General features: G+C 37.2%; 1 protein-coding gene across 13 annotated transcripts in view; it reads left to right on the forward strand.

The window, feature by feature from the left end:
* Window positions 1-19,993, forward strand: part of HDAC9 (histone deacetylase 9) — a 1,049,156-nt gene that overhangs the window by 854,269 nt on the left and 174,894 nt on the right. For all 13 annotated transcript variants that reach the window (XM_070787186.1, XM_070787187.1, XM_070787178.1 and 10 more), the window contains 2 exons: window positions 3,769-3,888; window positions 4,200-4,297. In XM_070787186.1, the coding sequence (XP_070643287.1) occupies window positions 3,769-3,888; window positions 4,200-4,297 (218 nt within the window). The remainder of the gene's footprint in view (window positions 1-3,768; window positions 3,889-4,199; window positions 4,298-19,993) is intronic.

Below are 19,993 nucleotides of genomic sequence, written 5' to 3' on the forward strand. Positions count from 1 at the left end.
CACCAGCCCGCATATTCTTGCTTTCAAGTCTTCCAGATTCTGCAGCTGCAGGAACACTTTGAGGAAATTCCCCTGTTTCTTCCAGCTGCTGAGAAGGAAGTTTTAAAGTGCCACGTGGCGCTGAGACATCCGTTCTCCCTGGCTGACAGGTCTGTTCTGCAAGTGAGCAGAGGAAAAGGAAAGGTGCTTCAGTGACAAAAGATCTTCATTCCTGCATATCCAAACTCACTGACTTTAGCTAACTGGTAGGAACCGCAGCTCCACCAGTTCTTGGGCCAACAGAAGCCAGAGCCATTCCGTTGTTCCAGCAGCTAGATTCATCATTTTTGGATGCCTACTAATTAGAGAGCCAGAGCTCTAATTCACCCTCTATTTGAGCCTGAAGCCAAATTCAGAGGCATTGAATATTGTAGGCAGGGATGATTTCTGGTTTATCTGGAGAGCTTATTCTTCTAGTTTTCCTTCTGGGGAAGATTCCAAAGACCTTCAGATTGGTGAGGAGAGGGAGCAGGCGCACTCGCTTTTCAGCTTGCAGGAGATTGGCCGTTGTGTTCAGAGCATGAACCTGTCCTAGGATGTGCCTGCATGACTCAGGTAGCTTTTATGTAACGTGACTTTCAGTTGAAAATAATACGTTTTAGGCTATTTTCATTTTTAAAAAGGATGCTTCAAATGTCCTTAGATTTTTGGGAATTCAGTGTTCAGTCAAGCACCAAACTTGACCCAAGAATTGCCAGTACTAAATAATTGTAAGTACCAGGGACAGGAAAGCCTGGTGGGCTGCCATCTATGGGGTCACACAGAGTCGGACACTACTGAATCGACTTAGCAGCAGCAGCAGCAAATCTTAGATGCAAGATCTGTTTTGAAGCTGTGAGTTATTTGGTTCATTTTCTTACTATAGCAAGTCCTCATCATCACCAATGATTGTCTTATGTTGTTGCTATGGAGAAAAAGTCCTTAGATCATACCTGACCAGTAGGCACTTTGTATGTGTATTTTCAGAGAAAGCTGAAAAAATACTTTCAAGAATATAAGTTGTTGCCCAAAACAAAAGGCACATTTGAATTTACCTATATCTCTAAATGCTTTTGAATATAAATATGGAGTAAATAATTATCCATGCATTTTTAGAATAAATTTGTAAATTTTAATGAATAGTATCTGTTGAAGCCTTATTGTGCTGTGGGGAAGACTGTAGTTCTTATTTTGAAATTTATGCAGTGATAAGTATCCAACCTGTTTTACAAAACAAATGATTTTATATCTAAGACAAACTATCTTTTATTTGACTGTCTTAAATAAACCTTTACAGCATCAAGACAATATTTTACTGGTTTTCAAACTGTTGATATGTCTAGGCCCAGAGCACAATTTTTCTTAAAACACTGACTGAGAATTCTATCTTGTAACAGAAACAAAGTTTTCTATCAATGTTATTTTTCAAAGTATTTTGTTTGTCCATCCTCTAGATATCCATTAGCAAATTCGAGACTCTTGGGGGTTAAATTATTTCATTTCTGTTCTCATAAAGGAAAAGTTTTACTATCCCCTCCTTCCTGTCCTTTGAACATCCTGAAATCCAAGATTTAATATTTTTCAGTATGCTGTTTTTTCCCCTGATATGTGTATGCCTTTAGCCAAGACAAGTTTCTGGAAGGATGCCTATCTTCCCCAATATTCTGTGATTCCTTAATTGGATATGTGTACTGTATGGAACGGAGAAGGCAATGGCACCCCACTCCGGTACTCTTGCCTGGAAAATCCCATGGACGGAGGAGCCTGGTAGGCTGAAGTCCATGGGGCTGCTAAGAGTCGGACACGACTGAGCGACTTCACTTTCACTTTTCACTTTCATGCACTGGAGAAGGAAATGGCAACCCACTCCAGTGTTCTTGCCTGGAGAATCCCAGGGACGGCAGAGCCTGGTGGGCAGCCATCTATAGGGTCGCACAGAGTCGGACACGACTGAAGTGACTTAGCAGCAGCAACTGTATGGAAGAAGGAAGGTATGTTAGTGCATGTCTGCACTGTGGATGGCAGGATCACTTCAGGCTTTCATAAATCAGCAAATGTAGGTTTTGATGGTGTTAGTGAGGGAGTTCTGGGCTGGGGTTGACGTGGAGACAACTTATATAAACCTCAATAAGGGGCAGTAATGACCACCAGTCTCACTTCAGAGTTTTACCAAGAGAATCGAAGAGATAATGAACGTAATTGTAAGTTAACAGCATAATGGTTATGAGTTTGGCTTTAGGAGTAAGAAGTGGATTCAAGACCTTGTCTTGAAAAATTACTGAAACTCTCCAAGTCTCAGTCTGCTTACCTTTTAAATTAGGGATAATACCATATACTTCATATAAATGTTAAATAAGCTATGTGAGATGTTTAATATGGTACCTGACTCAAAATTTTTAGGAATCATTGTTGAAAATAGTGGGATTCATACTGATACAAAATAAAGTACAGTGTAAGTAGGTAGTTAACAAGTAACCAAAAATTTTTTATAACAGAACCTGAAACTATATATGTTACACATGTAGCAGTAATACTATATTAAATACAAATATGTAGGTTATTTGCTTTTAAGAGTCCTTTATTTTATTTTGTTCAGAAGCTATTTAGGAACCACATTAACTGAGACTCTTAATGCTTGAGGTCTTTTAGTAAGGACATTTTAAAAATGCTATTAGTTTTATTTTTCCCATATCTTGTATCAGTTCCAGCATGTTTGTATCATAAAGCAATTAGAAAAAAGAGCTGTTAAGTTTTGTATCATTATTGAATATGAATGCCATAAGAATTTTTTTCATTCATTTTGATGAAACTGACTTTTTTGTGTGTGGGAAGAAGGAATGGTGTAGGGAAAGAAAAAAGAGGAGGAAGGAGGCTTGGAAGAGAGCCATAATATATTAAATATATAATATTAAAATTAGGCAGATTGGACAAGATCGCATAAAGGCCCATGCCGTCGTTCTGCTTTGGCCCAAATGATTTAATAGCTAATGAGCTCATGCTTCTGTGTCTTCGACTCTTGCCGTCACAATTTTACCAAAATAAAGTATGAAGTTCTTTTTGCATCTGGCATCTCTTTTGAAGTCATTCTAACTGCTGAGGGACTGCTAACTGAACTGAGCGCTTCAAGAAAGCCAATTTACTCAGCTGGTTGCAAAGCCTTTGACCTTAATGGTGGGACTTGGCAAATCAATGCATACACGTATGTTTAGTGTTCTGTCAAGAATTGTGAAAATGCTCTGTAAGCCATAGATCCTTCTGCAGAATACTGGTTTGTAGTTTAAACATTAGTCTTTCTTCAGAGGCCAATGAGGCTAGTTAATTAAGCCTGAGGGGTTATGAACTGTTGGCAGTTAATAAGTCATAAAATTCCTCCATAAAACAGGATGCAAGATTCCATCACTGAAGCAAAGAGTACAAAGGGCCGGTGTATAAATATCTAATTGTACCAAAGGACTGGGCTTTCTCAATGACTGCTCATCTGGAGTCTCCAGGGCATGTTCTCTGTGGTTTCCTGATTTTTAGAAGCCAGTTTAAAAAATGAGTGCATTAAAGGGTAATTTGCCTGAAAGTTCAGGAAGTAAAGGGGGGTGGTGTGGAAGCAGGCTGAACACGGGAAAGAAAGAGGGATACAGAAGACAGAAAATGAGAAGGAGGGTGGGGTAGAAAGACAGGGAACTAGACATCAGGAAAGTTGTTTCCACACAGAGTTAGACGTGACTGTATTTGTCATCTGTTTTCTTTTCCCTGTAGGATGTTCACCATGGAAATGGTACACAGCAAGCCTTTTATGCTGACCCCAACATCCTGTATATTTCACTCCATCGCTATGATGAAGGGAACTTTTTCCCTGGCAGTGGAGCCCCAAATGAGGTTCGGTTTATTTCTTTAGAGCCCCACTTTTATTTGTATCTTTCAGGTAATTGCATTGCATGATTACCCCTAATTTTCTTGTCCTTTGCTGGTGTTTTAAATTACACGAGATTACTGAATTGTCCCACGGGACCAAGAACCAGTGCAGAACAAGTGCATAACCCAGAGCACTGGTTGTCAAGCAAGGTTGGACTGATTTGACATGTTGTTTGATGTTTATTTCAAGAGCACACATGTGTTTGTTTTCCTGTCTTTTTGCTTCTTCCCTGTGCTCTCCTCTACCCACTGTGGTGTGGTTTTTCTCTTCCTAGGTTGGAACAGGCCTTGGAGAAGGATACAATATAAATATTGCCTGGACAGGTGGCCTTGATCCCCCCATGGGAGATATTGAGTACCTTGAAGCATTCAGGTTGGTACTTGTTTCTCTGAAAGTGAAAAAATTAGAAAACAAATGTCCATTGAAACAACATGAAATTCAAGAGAGAAATGTAAATTTCTGACCACGGCAGAGTGGTTAAGGGAGCCATTGTATCAGAGGTCCAAAAAAATGTTTGGTTTGGGGGACCTGAATATTGCTACAAAGACAAGGAATATGAGTATCCAAAAAAGTTACATCAAGACCTAGGTGTAGTTATACAGGTATGTTCACCACTGGCCAGGCATGTTCCTCTTTTATGCCAAAAAAAAAAAAAGGGAAAAAATTTTATTGAGGAATTCTGGAAAACTCTGCCTATGATAATATATGATATGATTTAAAATGGACATTAGCATATTGACTGCTCTGGGAGGCCCTTCACTGCCTATTTCACTTTTTTGAACAGGCATTTCCCAAACTTCATTGGGCTATAGAATTTTTTGCACGTATTTTTGCACGTGGCAACTCTTGGCTTTCTTAGTTCCAAGGAACGTTGGCTTAGGCAGTCTTATTCCATCCTCGAGTATTCCATTTCCTTCATAATATGTGTGTTTTCCCTCTGACATTAAAATGGCAGTAGATTAATTGGTTGTTTTCAGTTTCTTTAGAAAATGTAGGCCTTAATTAAAGGGTTTATTAATATATACATTTTGCATTATACTTTTTTTTTCTGAAGAACTTTAAAAAGTAGTTCAAACAAGAAATACAACAAATTAAAAGTTTTTGTTTTGGATATAGTTTCTAAGTCATTTATTCTCTGGTATTAAATTTTTTTTCAGTCTTCAATAAGGTCTCTTTTAAGGAAAAATATCAGATTATGTTAATATATCCCTCACTTGCAAGATTTTAGATTTTAATGGGTTGGTACTGTAGGATTTGAGGTGTTTTGTTTATTTGTAAGCAATAGCAAACAAGTGCATGATAAGAAATTTTTGACCCATTCTTTTTTTCCTAATTTAACATTTATATATAAATTCCGAAGGGAAAAATCCTGTTGATAATGTATCCTAAATACATAGGAAAAGTTTTTAATCAGTGAAGTTTTAATGGGTTTCTGATTATTGTTGCAGAAGTACAACAATACACAGAAGTTGGCCTGTGTATCATGCATACTTCAATTTTTCATTTGAGAGTCACTTTTAATTTGAGAATAGCCTCGGGAAAAATGATAGGAAATTGCTATTTTTAAGAATATTCATTAAAATAAATATATTTGTGTTGATATTTGAGGAAAATTCTACTTCAGATTTGCACTCTGAAAAAATATACACTCATATATCTGTACTCTTTATAGAAAAATAGGTGAGATAAGTTTGTTTATTTGACTTGGATTGTCTGTGATGATACCTTGTGTTCAGTTCAGTCGCTCAGTCATGTCCGACTCTTTGCGACCCCATGAATTGCAGAATGCCAGGCCTCCCTGTCCATCACCACCTCCCGGAGTTCACCCAAACTCTTGTCCATCGAGTCAGTGATGCCATCCAGCCATCTCATCCTCTGTCGTCCCCTTCTCTTCCTGCCCCCAATCCCTCCCAGCATCAAGGTCTTTTCCAATGAGTCAACTCTTCGCATGAGGTGGCCAAAGTTTTAGCTTTAGCATCAGTCCTTCCAATGTTAATTAGTAGTAAAACTAAAAATGTACATTAAAAACCTATAGGGGTTTCAGTATTATAAATTATTTTTGCCTGTATTTGCAACTTAAACACTGTTAATATTTTAAAGATATTTTAATGGGATAATAGACTTTTATATTACATTACGTATGAATTTGTCTGTTTATCAAGTTGACTTCGTAACTTACATGATACATACATTAAGTTCTCAACTTTAGTATGTGATTATATTCATTGGTCTGTAACACAGAGCTATTAGTTTTTTATTATAGTACTATTTGTGGTACTGTACCTTTACATAAGAATAGATCAAGTATTCACAGCATGAAAGGATAATTGCTATTTTGTACGTATTCTCCTATGACAAAGTTAACAGTAGATGAGTTTTTTTTTTTAAAGCCCCTTTGAACACAATTTCATTAAATAATGTGAAAATAGATATTAAGCATTGTTGCTCAGTTGCTAAGTCATCTCCAACTCTTTATGACCCCATGGACTGCAGCAAGCAAGGCTTCCCTGTCCTTCACTATGTCCCAGAGTTTGCTAAAACTCATGTCCATTGAATCAATGATGCCATCCAACCATCTCATTCTCTGTCACCCCATTTTCCTCTTAACTCAGTCTTGCTCAGCCTCAGGATCTTTTCCAGTGAGTTGACTCTTTGCATCAGGTGGCCAAAGTATTGGAGCGTCAGCTTCAGCATCAGTCCTTCCAATGGATAAACAGGGTTGATTTCCTTTAGGAATGACTGGTTTGATATTAAGTGTACATTTTTGATTGGAATGGTGATTGAATCAAGTGCTTCTGAAAGCATTTGAATGTCCTGAAGACAGTACCTTCTGTTGCCTGGAAAGAGCAAAGAGCACTTTATTTTAGCAAACTTCTCTGAACTTCCCAGTGTGGTCACCATATCCAGGCTGAATTAGAAGAGAGGCTACATTATTTAGCTCTGCTACAGAAATGTAAAATTGTGACTTTGATGTTTATAGTTATTTAAGAACCAGATTTAATCCATAATAAGTCTATTAATTTTGAACGATACAATTTCTGCTTGCTGCTCAATTTGTATAACTAGAAATACTTGTAAACTGTCCTTGGAGGACTCAAGAAATTTAAGTCCTTAATTCAAAAAATATTCATTGAACGCATAGTATATGCCAGGGACAGTGATGAGCACTTGGAAGTTAGAGTTGATATGCTCTTAGGGAACATAATAAAAGTGGTACTTACTGTTCTAGAGAATAGATGTCCTTAGACATAGAGAGGATAAAATGATGAATTACTTCTGAAAGGTTCTGGGACGCTTTCATCAAGTATTATTCTACTTGTGTTTTCAAAATAAGTGGTAGTTTTCAAGGGGTAAAAGAATTGGACTAAGAAGATTCATACTAGCCAGAGAGAATAGGCTGTGAAAGCGTGAAGTCGTGAAACGATCTTGCTCTGCGGGCTCAAGAGCGTGAGGGTGAGATTGCATGGCAGGTATACAGGTCATACTTCATACAGGCTTTTGCAGGCAAAGAATGCCCATCTCTCTCTCTCTCATCTATCTGTCTATACACACACACACACACACACATATACATATATATATTCCTTTCTAATTTGGGGCACTAGTGTGGCCTCCAGATAAATTTTAGTGTAGTATTATAAGCATATCCTTCTTAATATAATCCATTTTCTAAGTATTGAAAGTGAAGAGCTTTCTGACATCTGTGTGTGGATGTCAAATTACAGAAGTGGGGAGGAAATAAATGGAGTCTTTTCTTTTTTCTAAAGTTTTAATTGTTTCTGGACTGTGATAAGTATCTTTGGAAGAAAAGCCCTGTCTCTCTGAAACTCCATTTATAATAGGATATAAGATAGCTGCTTATTTTACCAGCCAGAATTTCCATACATATTGCCCTTGGGTTGGTCTCTGTTGTGTGTTGTTTTTTTCTGTGGCAAAAAGAAAATTGCAGACAAATTGAACATTTTCTTTTTGCTTTAAGTTTTCTAGATAGTTTTAAAAATGTAATAGAATATATAACATTTCATATCTGGTTCAGATAGCTAGTATTTCTTCTATGCAGTTATTAATATCATTAATTTCTGAATAATTGTAGAATGTGGGAGGAGCAGGGGATGACAGAGGATGAGATGGTTTGATAGCATCACCGACTCAGTGGACATGAATTTGAGTAAACTCTGGGAGTTGGTGATGGACAGGGATGCCTGGTGTGCTGCAATCCATGGGGTCCCAAAGAGTCGGGCACAACTGAGCAACTGAACTGAGGAACTGAACTGATGCTTCAGATTTCTCACAAGTTTTTAAAATGTTCAGTAATATCAAGTATCTTTTAAGTATTTTTTATTAAATAATTATGGGTATTTATATTAAGATCTTACATGGCAGGTTCTCGATTATAGATGTTATGGACATCATGGCTATTTCTTAAGTGGTTTGTATAAGCCACAGAACTACCGTATGGAAGGGCTGTGATGTGGCTCTAAAATCTATACTGTTTCTATCCCACCACACTGCTGTTCTTTTCTGTTGTTCATAAGGTAAAAGACTAAGGTGTGATAAAGCATAGTGAACTTATACTGTAATATAAGACTTCTCCCCATGACCTGAATCACAAATCCCTAGTACTCAGCATGGCAAAGAAGAGCTATTCAATAATTCTGGCTGAGTAAATCAATTAATAGATAAATAATTCAGAAAAGAGGGTAGAATGATACACTACGGTAGAAGCTTTGGAAGCCCCTGAGGGACCTGCATGAAATCTATCTCTTGGTCCCTCAAGGAGTATGCTTTATAAGAACTCTGAGCACTCATTTGCTTGTAACAATTTCAAATGTCTTCTCTTTGTTCAACAAATATTTTCTGAATGCCTGCTTATCAATTTCTGTTCCAGTCACTTCAAAAGACTGTTTTTCTTCCTTATACATAATCACTAAATGAGCGCAGTACACATTTTTTTCTAAAAATTAATTCTTTAAGAGTTATGTAAATATTAAAGTGGTTATCTGTATAAGACCATTTATTTACTTTTGTACAATATTATTAACATATAAGGTACAGGTGCACAGTACAGTGATTCACAGCTATAAGTGTTATACTCTATAGTTATTACAAAATGATGGCTGTGTTCCCCATGTTTTACAGTACATCCATGTACCTTACTCTGTATATAATAATTAAGTGAAGTGAGTGAAAGTCACTCAGTCGTGTCTGACTCTTTGCTACCCCATGGACTCTCCATGGAATTTTCAAGGCCAGAATACTAGAGTGGGTAGCTTTTCCCTTCTCCAGGGGATCTTCTCAACCCAGGGATAGAACCCAGGTCTCCGACATTGCAGGCAGATTCTTTACCAACTGAGCTATCAGGGAAGCTCTGTATATAATAATTCAATTCAGTTCAGTTCAGTCACTCAGTCGTGTCCGACTCTTTGCGACCCCCATGAAGTGCAACACGCCAGGCCTCCCTGTCCATCACCAACTCCCGGAGTTCACCCAAATTCTTGTCCATCGAGTCAGTGATGCCATCCAGCCATCTCATCCTCTGTCGTCCCCTTCTCCTCCTGCCCCCAATCTCTCCCAGCATCAGAGTCTTTTCCAGTGAGTCAACTCTTCGCATGAGGTGGCCAAAGTACTGGAGTTTCAGCTTCAGCATCAGTCTTTCCAAAGAACACCCAGGACTGATTTCCTTGAGGATGGACTGGTTGGATCTCCTTGCAGTCCAAGGGACTCTCAAGAGTCTTCTCCAACACCACAGTTCAAAAGCATCAATTCTTTGGCGCTCAGCCTTCTTCACAGTCCAACTCTCACATCCATACATGACCACTGGAAAAACCATAGCCTTGACTAGACGAACCTTTGTTGGCAAAGCTTTTGAATATGCTATCAAAGTTGGTCATAACTTTCCTTCCAAGGAGTAAGTGTCTTTTTATTTCATGGCTGCAGTCACTCCCTACCTCTAAATTGCCCCTCTTGCCTCTGTCTCCTGGTAACCACTAGTTTGTTCTCTGTGAGTTTGCTTCTTTTTGGTTGTATTCACTAGTTTATTGTTTTTAGATTCCACATATAAGTGAAACCAGACACTATTTCTTTCTCTGTGAGACATATTTCACCTAGCGTAATGTTCTCCAGGTCCATCCATGTTGCTGCAAATAGCAAAACTTTATGCTTTTCTAACTCCTATCCATTGCATATGTATACCACATCGTCTTTACTCTTTCATCCACCGATGGGCACTTCCATTCCTTCCATATCTTGGCAGTGTAAATAATGCTGCTGTGAACACTGGGGTGCTTGTATCGTTTTGAATTAGTGTTTGGGGATTTTTTGGCTATATACCTGCGAGTGAAATTTCTGGATCATATGGTGTAGGTATGTATGCGTGCATGCTCAGTCATTTTTGACCCTTTGCAACCACCAGGCTCCTCTGTCCATGGCATTTTCTTGGCAAGAATTCTGGAGTGGCTTGCCATTTCCTTCTCCAGGATAGCTCCCCGACCCAGGGATCAAACCCATATCTCCTGCATTGCGGGAAGATTCTTTACTGCTAAGCCACCAGGGAAACCTGGGTCATAAGATAGTTATAGTTTTAATTTTTTGAGAAACTTTCATGTTTTCCACAGTGGTTGAACCAATTTATATTCCCACTAGCAGTGTAGGAGCGTTCCCTTTACTCCACATTCTTGCCAACATTTGTTATTTGTGTTCTTTCAAATGATAGCCATTCTGACAAGTGTGAGGGGATACCTCATTGTAGTTTTGATTTGCATTTCTCTGATGATTAGCAATGTTGAGCATCTTTCCATGCTCATAGTCTGTTGGCCATCTTTATTTCCTCTTTGGAAAAATATTTACTTCTTCTGCCCATTTTTAAATCAGGTTATTTGGGTTTTTGATGTTGAATTGTATGAACTATTTATATATATAAATAGTATGTATAACCTGTTATTTGTCATATCATTTGCAAATATTTTCTCCCATTCAGTTAGTTTTCTTTTCATTTTGTCATAGGTTTCCTTTGCTGTGCAAAAGTTTTTCAGTTTAATTAGGTCCCTTTTGCTTATTTTGCTTTTATTTCCTTTGCTTTAGGAGATATATCTAAAAAATTGTTATGACTTATGTCTCAGCATATTATGCTTATGTTTTCCTCTGGGAGTTTTATGGTTTCTCACCTTACATTTAGGTCTGTAAACCATTTTGAACTTATTTTTGTAAATGATGTGAGAGGGTGTTCTGATCTTATTCTTTTATATGTAGTTGTCCAGTCTTCCCAGTACTACTTATTGAAGAGACTGTCTTTTCTCCTTTGTATATTCTTGCCTCCTTTGTCATGTTATAGATAAATAAACTGTAAGTGTGTGAGTTTATTTCTGGGCTGTCTGTTCTGTTCTGTTATCTGTCTTATTGTGCCAATGTCATACTGTTTTGATTACTGTAGCTTTTAGCATAGTCTGAAGTCAGGGAGAGTGATTCTTTCAGCTCTGTTCTTCTGTTGCAAGTGTTTTTTTGTTTTTTTTTTTTTAATGTTCAGGCTCTTTTGTATTTCCATACAAATTTAAATTCTTTTTTTCCTGTTCTATGAGAAATGCCATTGGTATTTTGATAGCAATTGCATTGACTTTGTAGATTACCTGACATAGTATGGTAATTTTAACAATATTAATAGTTTGTGCATAGTGGGCGAGAGATAATATGTATCTCACACTTCTAATTGAATCTAGTGAGAAGACATCTACATGTGTTTAAAAAAGTGAGTAGCAATTTCTGATGTAGAAGAAAAAGTCCTTCAAATTATGTATATTTTACTGGATATTGGATAGATAAATAAATGAATGAATGAGTACATGGATGATGGTTTCCTTGGATTTTTAATTGCAAAAAATAAGTACAGGCCCTTTACATTTAGAAGGTACTGATAAAATAGCAAATGTCTCATTTGGCACCCACTGAAGACAAGCTAAGAGAGTAACTTAGATCTATTGATTTGGGTTCCTTAGATGCAAACTTAAAAAGCTGTGATTTTTAAAAAATTACAAATCTCCAAGCCAACGTGTTTATACTCTGTAGCTACCATAATTAATATTTGTTAATGGTAAGAATTTCCAAATACAAAAGGTGTATAAACATCAGGTTTTCAGGCATATTCACCTTTGGGGGAAAACTGCTACCCAGGATGATTCTGCTTCACCAGATTGTCAGAATGCCAACTGAAAATGAGGAAATGAGCAAGTTACCTAACCTAGAAAATATATATTGAGTATGTGTTGTTATTTTATTGTAAAATTCAGTTCAGTTGCTCAGTCTTGTCCAACTCTTTGTGACCCTATGGAGTGCAGCACTCCAGGCTTCCCTGTCCATCACCAACTCCCAGAGCTTGCTCAGACACATCACATGTCCATCAAGTCAGTCATGCCATCCAACCATCTCATCCTCAGCCGTCCCCTTCACCTCCTGCTTTCAATCTTTCCCAGCATCAGGGAGTCTTCCAGTGAGTCAGTTCTTCGCATCAGGTGGCCAAATATTGGAGTTTCAGCTACAACATCAGTCCTTCCAATGAATATTTAGGACTGGTCTCCTTTAGGATGGACTGGTTGGATCTCCTTGCAGTCCAAGGGACTCTCAAGAGTCTTCTCCAACACCACAGTTCAAAAGCATCAATTCTTCGGCACTCAGCTTTCTTTATAGTCCAGCTTTCACATCCATTCATGACTACTGGAAAAGCCATAGCCTTGACTAGACACACCTTTGTTGGCAAAGTAACGTCTCTGCTTTTGAATATGCTGTCTAGGTTGGTCATAACTTTTCTCCCAAGGAGCAAGTGTCTTTTAATTTCATGGCTGCAGTCACCATCTGCAGTGATTTTGGAACCCAAGAAAATAAAGTAAGACACTGTTTCCGTTGCTTCGCAATCTGTTTGCCATGAAGTGATAGGACTGGATGCCATGATCTTAGTTTTCTGAATGTTGAGTTTTAAGCCAACTTTTTCACTCTCTTCTTTCACTTTCATCAATAGATTCTTCTTTACTTTTTACATAAGGGTGGTGTCATCTGCATATCTGAGTTATTGATATTTCTCTCGGCAATCTTGATTCCAGCTTGTGCTTCATCCAGCCTGGCATTTCACATGATGTATTCTTCATATCTTTTCATTGGCTTATGAAGTGTCTCTATTTAGTCAAAATATTTTTCTGTTGCAAATATAGCCTTTGTTAAAATACTTTGACCAAATAACCAATAGAATGTTTAAAAAGTAGCGTATTTGTTACGCAGGCAAAGCCGCTGAATCAGTTGAGCATATACGAAGAGTCAGAACAGCCTGTATCTGTTTCTGTTGTCTTTGGTTTGCACCAGTTTGCTTTAGTGATATAAGCAAATTTAAAATCCATTAATACAAAACTGTGATTTGAAACTTGACTAGATCGCATATCTGTTCTCAGTTCATGAGTCACACTGTCAATTCTGTTCTAGATGCAGTGTCTTTAAAATAGAGCTTACTATGATTTCTTCCCCTTTTGTGGCAAAAATAGAACAATATGCATTTAAAATTTAACTTGAGAGCAGATAATAGAGCCCTTAGTTGTCATATTTACAGAGCAGCTATTCCTCAGACAACTAGTTAGCATAACTAGTGGTTGAATTTACCATGAAATGATAGTAGATAATTTTGAGCAGGGCATATAAATAAGAACAATATTTTATTTTACCTTATTTTATCAAACACAACATTACTGCTCTAACTAATTTTAGAGCTGCTGCTGCTGCTAAGTCACTTCAGTCGTGTCTGACTCTGTGTGACCCCACAGACGGCAGCCCACCAGGCTCCCCTGTCCCTGGGATTCTCCAGGCAAGAACACTGGAGTGGGTTGCCATTTCCTCCAGTGCATGAAAGTGAAAAGTGAAAGTGAAGTCACTCAGTCGTGTCCACCCCTCAGTGACCCCATGGACTGCAGCCTTCCAGGCTCCTCTGTCCATGGGATTTTCCAGGCAAGAGTACTGGAGTGGGGTGCCATTGCCTTCTCCAAATTTTAGAGCACTGACTTCTAAATGGTCTTGTCATATGCAGAGACTAAAAGAGTTTGCTTAATTCTGAGAAATGAGAGAATATCTTAGTAAATATTTCTGTCCTCTCGTTGATAATGACAACTAAGTACATATTTTATGGCTATTGTTCTTATTTTTATCATATTTTAGTGAAGTTTATTGCTGAGAGAATGAAAAATAAAACTATTATAAGATAACATAATGATAATAACATAGTAACATAGAACATTCATTGAGGACTTAACATTTGTTAGTTGCTCATTTCTTTTCATCTTTACAAGTTGTTGAATTAAGTGCTGCCAGTTTCCAGATGGGGACACGAAGTCCCCTTTGAGTTTTGGTAGGTTTCCTGATGTCACATAGCTGGTTAATGGTGATCAGGGATTGTGTGTCAAAAAGTGTGAGTATAGAGACAGTACTTCTTGGCCCTAAGTTAAAAACTATAATTCCTCTGTCAAGCTTCCCTGATAGTTCAGTTGGTAAAGAATCTGCCTGCAATGCAGGAGACCCAGGTCCTATTCCTGAATTGGGAAGATCCTCTGGAGAAGGGAAAGGCTACTCACTCCAGTATTCTGGCCTAGAGAATTCCAGAGTCTGTGGTTGCAGAGAGTCAGAGATAACTGAGCAACTTTCACTTTCACTTCCTCTGTTAAGAGTAGGGGTTACAGAACAATAATAAAGAGAGAAATTCTTTGCCAATGCATTTTAGTCTATCTAGCATTTATCTTTCACATTTAAATTGGTAATACTATTTTAAAATTGAAAATAATTCCTAGATTCTCACTATCCTTGTATCATATACTAATTCCAAGCCACTTCTCTCTGTGCCCTTCCTCATGTCCACACTAAGAGCCTATCAAATAAAACTCATTTAATTTTTCTTCTTTTTGATAACCAGACTGTTTACAATGGAGAATGTATTTTTTCCTTTTTTATTAAAATAGTTTTTTCATTATTTACATATTTAGACATTTTTGAAATGGGTATGTGATTGAACTTGAGAAAACCCAAATTAAATTTTAATAGATGAATAAATGAACACTTAGATCCAACTTTGAAATAAAAAATGATTTGTTGTCATCTAAAAATCATACTCAATACTGCAGAATTGATTTGGGGTCTTATTTTGTCTATAAGAACTGTGGTTGATGCTTCACGGTCTTCAAATGGATTTTCAATTGCTAATGACAACCAAATATATTATGCTCATGATAGTATGTATTTTCCCAAGGATGTTGAAGACATTTTGGGAAAGAGGGTGGAATTTCTTGAAACAATTTGCCAATATGAAATACTGTACATATCAAATTGGCCCTACTACCATCTTTCCCAGACCATTTATCATAGCTCACAAATCAAGCCCACATTTTCTTTTTCTGAAAGACTTGGCTAATAAAGAAGATGTGGACTTCAAATCTGAACTTGTCAGTCAATCTTGGGAACAAAGCAGTAATGATTTTCATCTATTGATATTTTATTTCAGTGAAGAGCAATACATACGAAATTACTGTTGGAGTGACCTACAGTTTTACTCATTGTCCAGATTCTGTTCTTTATATTCTGCATGTAGAGATGTTTCAAGAAGTTTTATCAGAACAGGTCAGAAGAAAAAGATCCATAGGAATAAATTTTAGAAAGCTGTCAGGACTATCTGCTCTTTAGTTTCAGCAGTAAGTATAGTTTAAGAACATTTTTCCTCTTTCATCTGTGCAACATATTGTACCAATTTTCATCAAAAAATTACAATTTCTATAGGTGTGTGTCTCTAGATACCCTTAGAATTTTGCTCTTTGACCTTCGGAGTAAATTGATCTTATGCACACCTGTCTTCCTTGGGAAACTTGCAAACTTCATTTTTGAGTTGAGCATCAAAGAGAGATGATATTATTAGACAGTATAGAACTCAGGTAAAAAAAAAAGTCCAGGAAGTATCTTGAAGTGCTTGAAGTTTTGAAATGTGAATTGTATTCTCTTTTGTGAACTATTTAAAATAGTTCAAATGCAAGATACTTTTTATTATTATTTTGAAAGATCAGCTGTAAAAATTGTAAGCAACATTTTCCCTTCTGACTTAGAACAGTTTTAAATCCAGAAATTTCCAGGAATTTGTATAGCAATTATACACTTTTCTAACTAATAAGGACTAATTAAGAGAGTAGCTATATTCTATTAACTTTACCCTAGCACTTCTTTCTAAGAAAGAAAGTAATTTGCGTGACTGGAAACAATTTGTTTTTATTTTAAGGATGGAACAGTGGATTACAAAACCCTTGCCTTGCACAAAATCCTCCCAACATATGTGTAATACTCAGAGATATCAGGAAATGAAAGCTTTCCACGAAATAGTATTGTGAAGCTTTCTAGGCCAGAAATAGCACATCTTTTGTACTGTCAAGCAGCGCAGATCAATTCATCAGTTTAAATCATCTCATCTAGTAATGATGGACTTGGTATGCAGTTAATTACAATATGACATAGCCAGAATGGAAGGTACATATAATTAATGGACTGTGAAGTCATACTTTTTATTTTCACAGTTTTAGTGAATATTTTAAGATTATACTTCATTTACTGGTAAGATAAAGCCAAATAAAAGTTACTTATCCTGTATTTCAATGAACTGATTTTATTTATTGAACTATATTTATTATTTATTAACTAAATTTCAATGCCTTTTGTTCTTCATGTGTTTTCTTGAAAGTGAATAATTTGCCTTCATTTCCATGGTTTTACACCTAAAGTTTACTAAAGCTAAATTTATTGAGAGGACAAATGATGTGAGAAAAGAAAGAGAACTTTTGTTTTAGTGTACCATAAATATGAATTTTTAGTCCCTTTTCTGAACTAGATAGATATAATGTTTACTAATAGAAATTTACTATGTAACTTTTCCAAGCAGAAGAGTCCACTTTGGGAAATGTCTGTTCATTAGAAAGTCTGTGTGAATATTACCCGAGGTGCAGGACTGAAGTTTACATAATTTTCTTGTAGGCATGACTCTCAGATAGTAGTCCAGATCTTTGTATGACATCGGATATCTGAATGATTGATAGATAATTTTCCATATTTCATCCCAGTGATTTGATGTCATGTAGATGAAGCTTATAAATCAACATTCGTTCCTATAAGTGTAGACATTTAAACTCCTCTGGCAACTCTATAAAAGGTTGAGGATGTGCCCTTGTATATTTCACAAATATGTCCATCTTTCTTAAGGATACTACAGTCCTGGATATTTGTTGTCTTAACATGTTCTGCTCCAAAGAGCAGTATTGTTGTTGTGAAGCCGGATGGAGAGCAGCAGACTTCTAGACTGAGTAAATTCTTATGGGAAAGGCTCAGCAAAGAAACATTCTTGGCATTATAATTCATATTTTGTAATTTGAAAAGTGACTGGGAGAGGAATTCCCTGGCTGTCCAGTGGTTAGGACTGTGCACTTCTACTGCAGGGGCACAGGTTTGATCCTTAGTCAAGGAACTAAGATCTTGCAAACCATGCAGTGTGGCCAAAAAAAAGGTGAGGGGCATGGAGGAGGGAAGATGAATGACTGAGTCACCTTTCAGTCTTAGCAGAATTTTAAATCCATCTGTCTGTCAACTTGGGCATATTTTGCATACCAAAGCAAGTACAGAAATAGCCATCAAGAAAATAACCTCTTTGTATTAAAGATATATAATATTATATTTGAAAACAGAATATTGATTCATCCAGGATGTGTATTTTTTTGTTGGTTCCTAACTCCTTGAAATTAAAGCAATATTGGAGTTACTGAATTTCAGAAACAAATGAGCATTTTTATTCAAAGAGTAGTCAGAGGCAAGAATATGAAGAGGAGTTTATTTACAATCCAGAGCAAGAATGAAGCTGGCACAGATTTATAATTTAAAAGTTTTATAACCCAAAGAAAGCTTGATGACTTGATCCTCTCTGCTTTCGGTTTCAGAAAAAGTCTCTTCAAGTTGCTGCCTTGAGCCTCTGACTTTGCTTTGTGTACCCGAGTCTTCTCCCTTTTACAAGTTTCTGATACTCTCACTTCCCTTTTATATTCCAGAACTTCTAAATTGAAAATACATTTGCAGAAATTATTCAGTGATGCCTTCCTCTCCGGTAAATATAATTATTCCAAGTGTGACTCAGCAGATGAAAGAGGCAGGGACAGAAATAAAATCTGGGGATGTCATGTTTTAATTGATTTAGTTTAAAGTTATTTGATTAAATTGTAAATTACTCAGAAAACTGAAGTCTGTCAGAAGTTATTTGAGGATATGACAATTGATACAAATCAAATGTAGGATCCAAATGGAAAATATTTAATTATGAAAGAAGGATCAGTCACCTGTTACTATGGTTTGTTGTTGTTGTTGATTAGTTGCTAAGTCATGTCCTACTCTTTTGCGATCCCATGGACTGTAGTCCGCCAGGCTCCTCTGTCCATGGGATTTCCCAGGCAAGAATACAGGAATGAATTGCCATTTTCTTCTCCAGGGGTTCTTCCCAACCCAGGGATTGAACCCACATTTCCTGCATTGGCAGGCCGATTCTTTACTGCTGAACCACCAGGGAAGTTTACTAGTTAGTTACTAGTTAGTTTTACTAGTAAACACCTGTTAGTTTACTAGTGTCAGTTTTTTGAAAGTAAGCAAATTAGCATATTGTATGTCTTCTAAAAAAAAGCAGTGATATGTCTAATATAGATATATAGGCATAATGTTTGACATAGTTCTCTAAACATGCTTTTGAAAAAATTAGGATGTAAACAGATCCTCCCACTGTCAGAGCCAAATGTGAAATCCTGTACCAAGTTTGAAGGGCTTATTAGGCCCACTTTAAAATTTTGTTGTTTTATAATAACTTTGGAAAAGTGTATTGTTCCTTGTAAAATACCCACATGTTCTCCTTTGGAATGGCTCCAGACTATAACTGAACCACGAGGTTGCCCCCTGTTGCTTTATGTATTGTTTAATTGTCTGCCTTTGGTGGATGTTTTTATTAAAAGCCTATTATTTAGGATAAGACCAAAGTGTCATTTTAAGAACAGCAGAAGCAGAATCGCTCCATCCCATAGTTCTTTTTCATAGGTGTGTTAGTGAACACTGGATGCCGCTAATGAGCCTGCCAGCATTTTTTTTTTTCTTGTAATACTTCAAAAAGAGCAACAACAACAACAAACACAACGCCAGATTTTTTATTTTCCTCCCATAAAACATGACTGCACTGCCCAGAAGAGCTGTGAGTTTGCATGGCCGTGCCCAGGCCGGTAGGGTGAGAGGAGTCTGTCTGCTCTGCGTGTTCACCCGCTGCTCTGCCTGTGTGTTGGTCCTGGAGGAGCTATGCTGGAGTTGCGTGCACTTTGGTGCACAGGGCCAGGTTCTGCCCGAGGAGCTTAGGGGGCAGGGAGGGCTTCCTGGGGTGTTCACCAAACCCATGTGTGCACAGCTCTGAAGTAAGTTCTCAAAGTCCTCTCCCTTCCCACAATCCAGTTGTAAGATAAGTATCATTCTGAAGTTCTCAGATCACTCTGCATATAAATTAGGTCTGGAAAAAATGTTTAACTTAATGATCCTAATTCTAAATGTTCTCCCTGAATATTTTCTTCTCTGAAGTGGCATCATCATATCACTCACTGACTTCTCAGAAGTGGGCTCTGGAAAGAATTCAGTGTTCTCTAGCAGGTCCTTGCCACAAAGAGCAAGCAAGAATTCGATTAGTCTTCTTCCCAAGCCAGTCTTCATGACTGTGACCCACCCTTAGGCAAAAAAAAAAAAAAAACAGAAAAACTTGGAGACACGGTACCTTGATACCATTTCTAGGACTTAAATGATCTCATTAAATTCCAATGCTAGATATCATGTTGACATTTGAGGAAATATGATTATTGACAAGATGTAAGCCTGTTATACACTATATCACTTCAAAAGGAGAAGGGCCATTAGGCCATAATTACATCAGAAACAGTATACACATTTGGCTGGTTTATAAACTGTCACTTTCAGAAGTACCAAGACATATAAAAGTCTCCAAAGGTTCCATTATGG

The sequence above is a fragment of the Bos indicus genome, chromosome 4 (assembly GCF_029378745.1).
Source record: "Bos indicus isolate NIAB-ARS_2022 breed Sahiwal x Tharparkar chromosome 4, NIAB-ARS_B.indTharparkar_mat_pri_1.0, whole genome shotgun sequence".
Taxonomy (NCBI): domain Eukaryota; kingdom Metazoa; phylum Chordata; class Mammalia; order Artiodactyla; family Bovidae; genus Bos; species Bos indicus.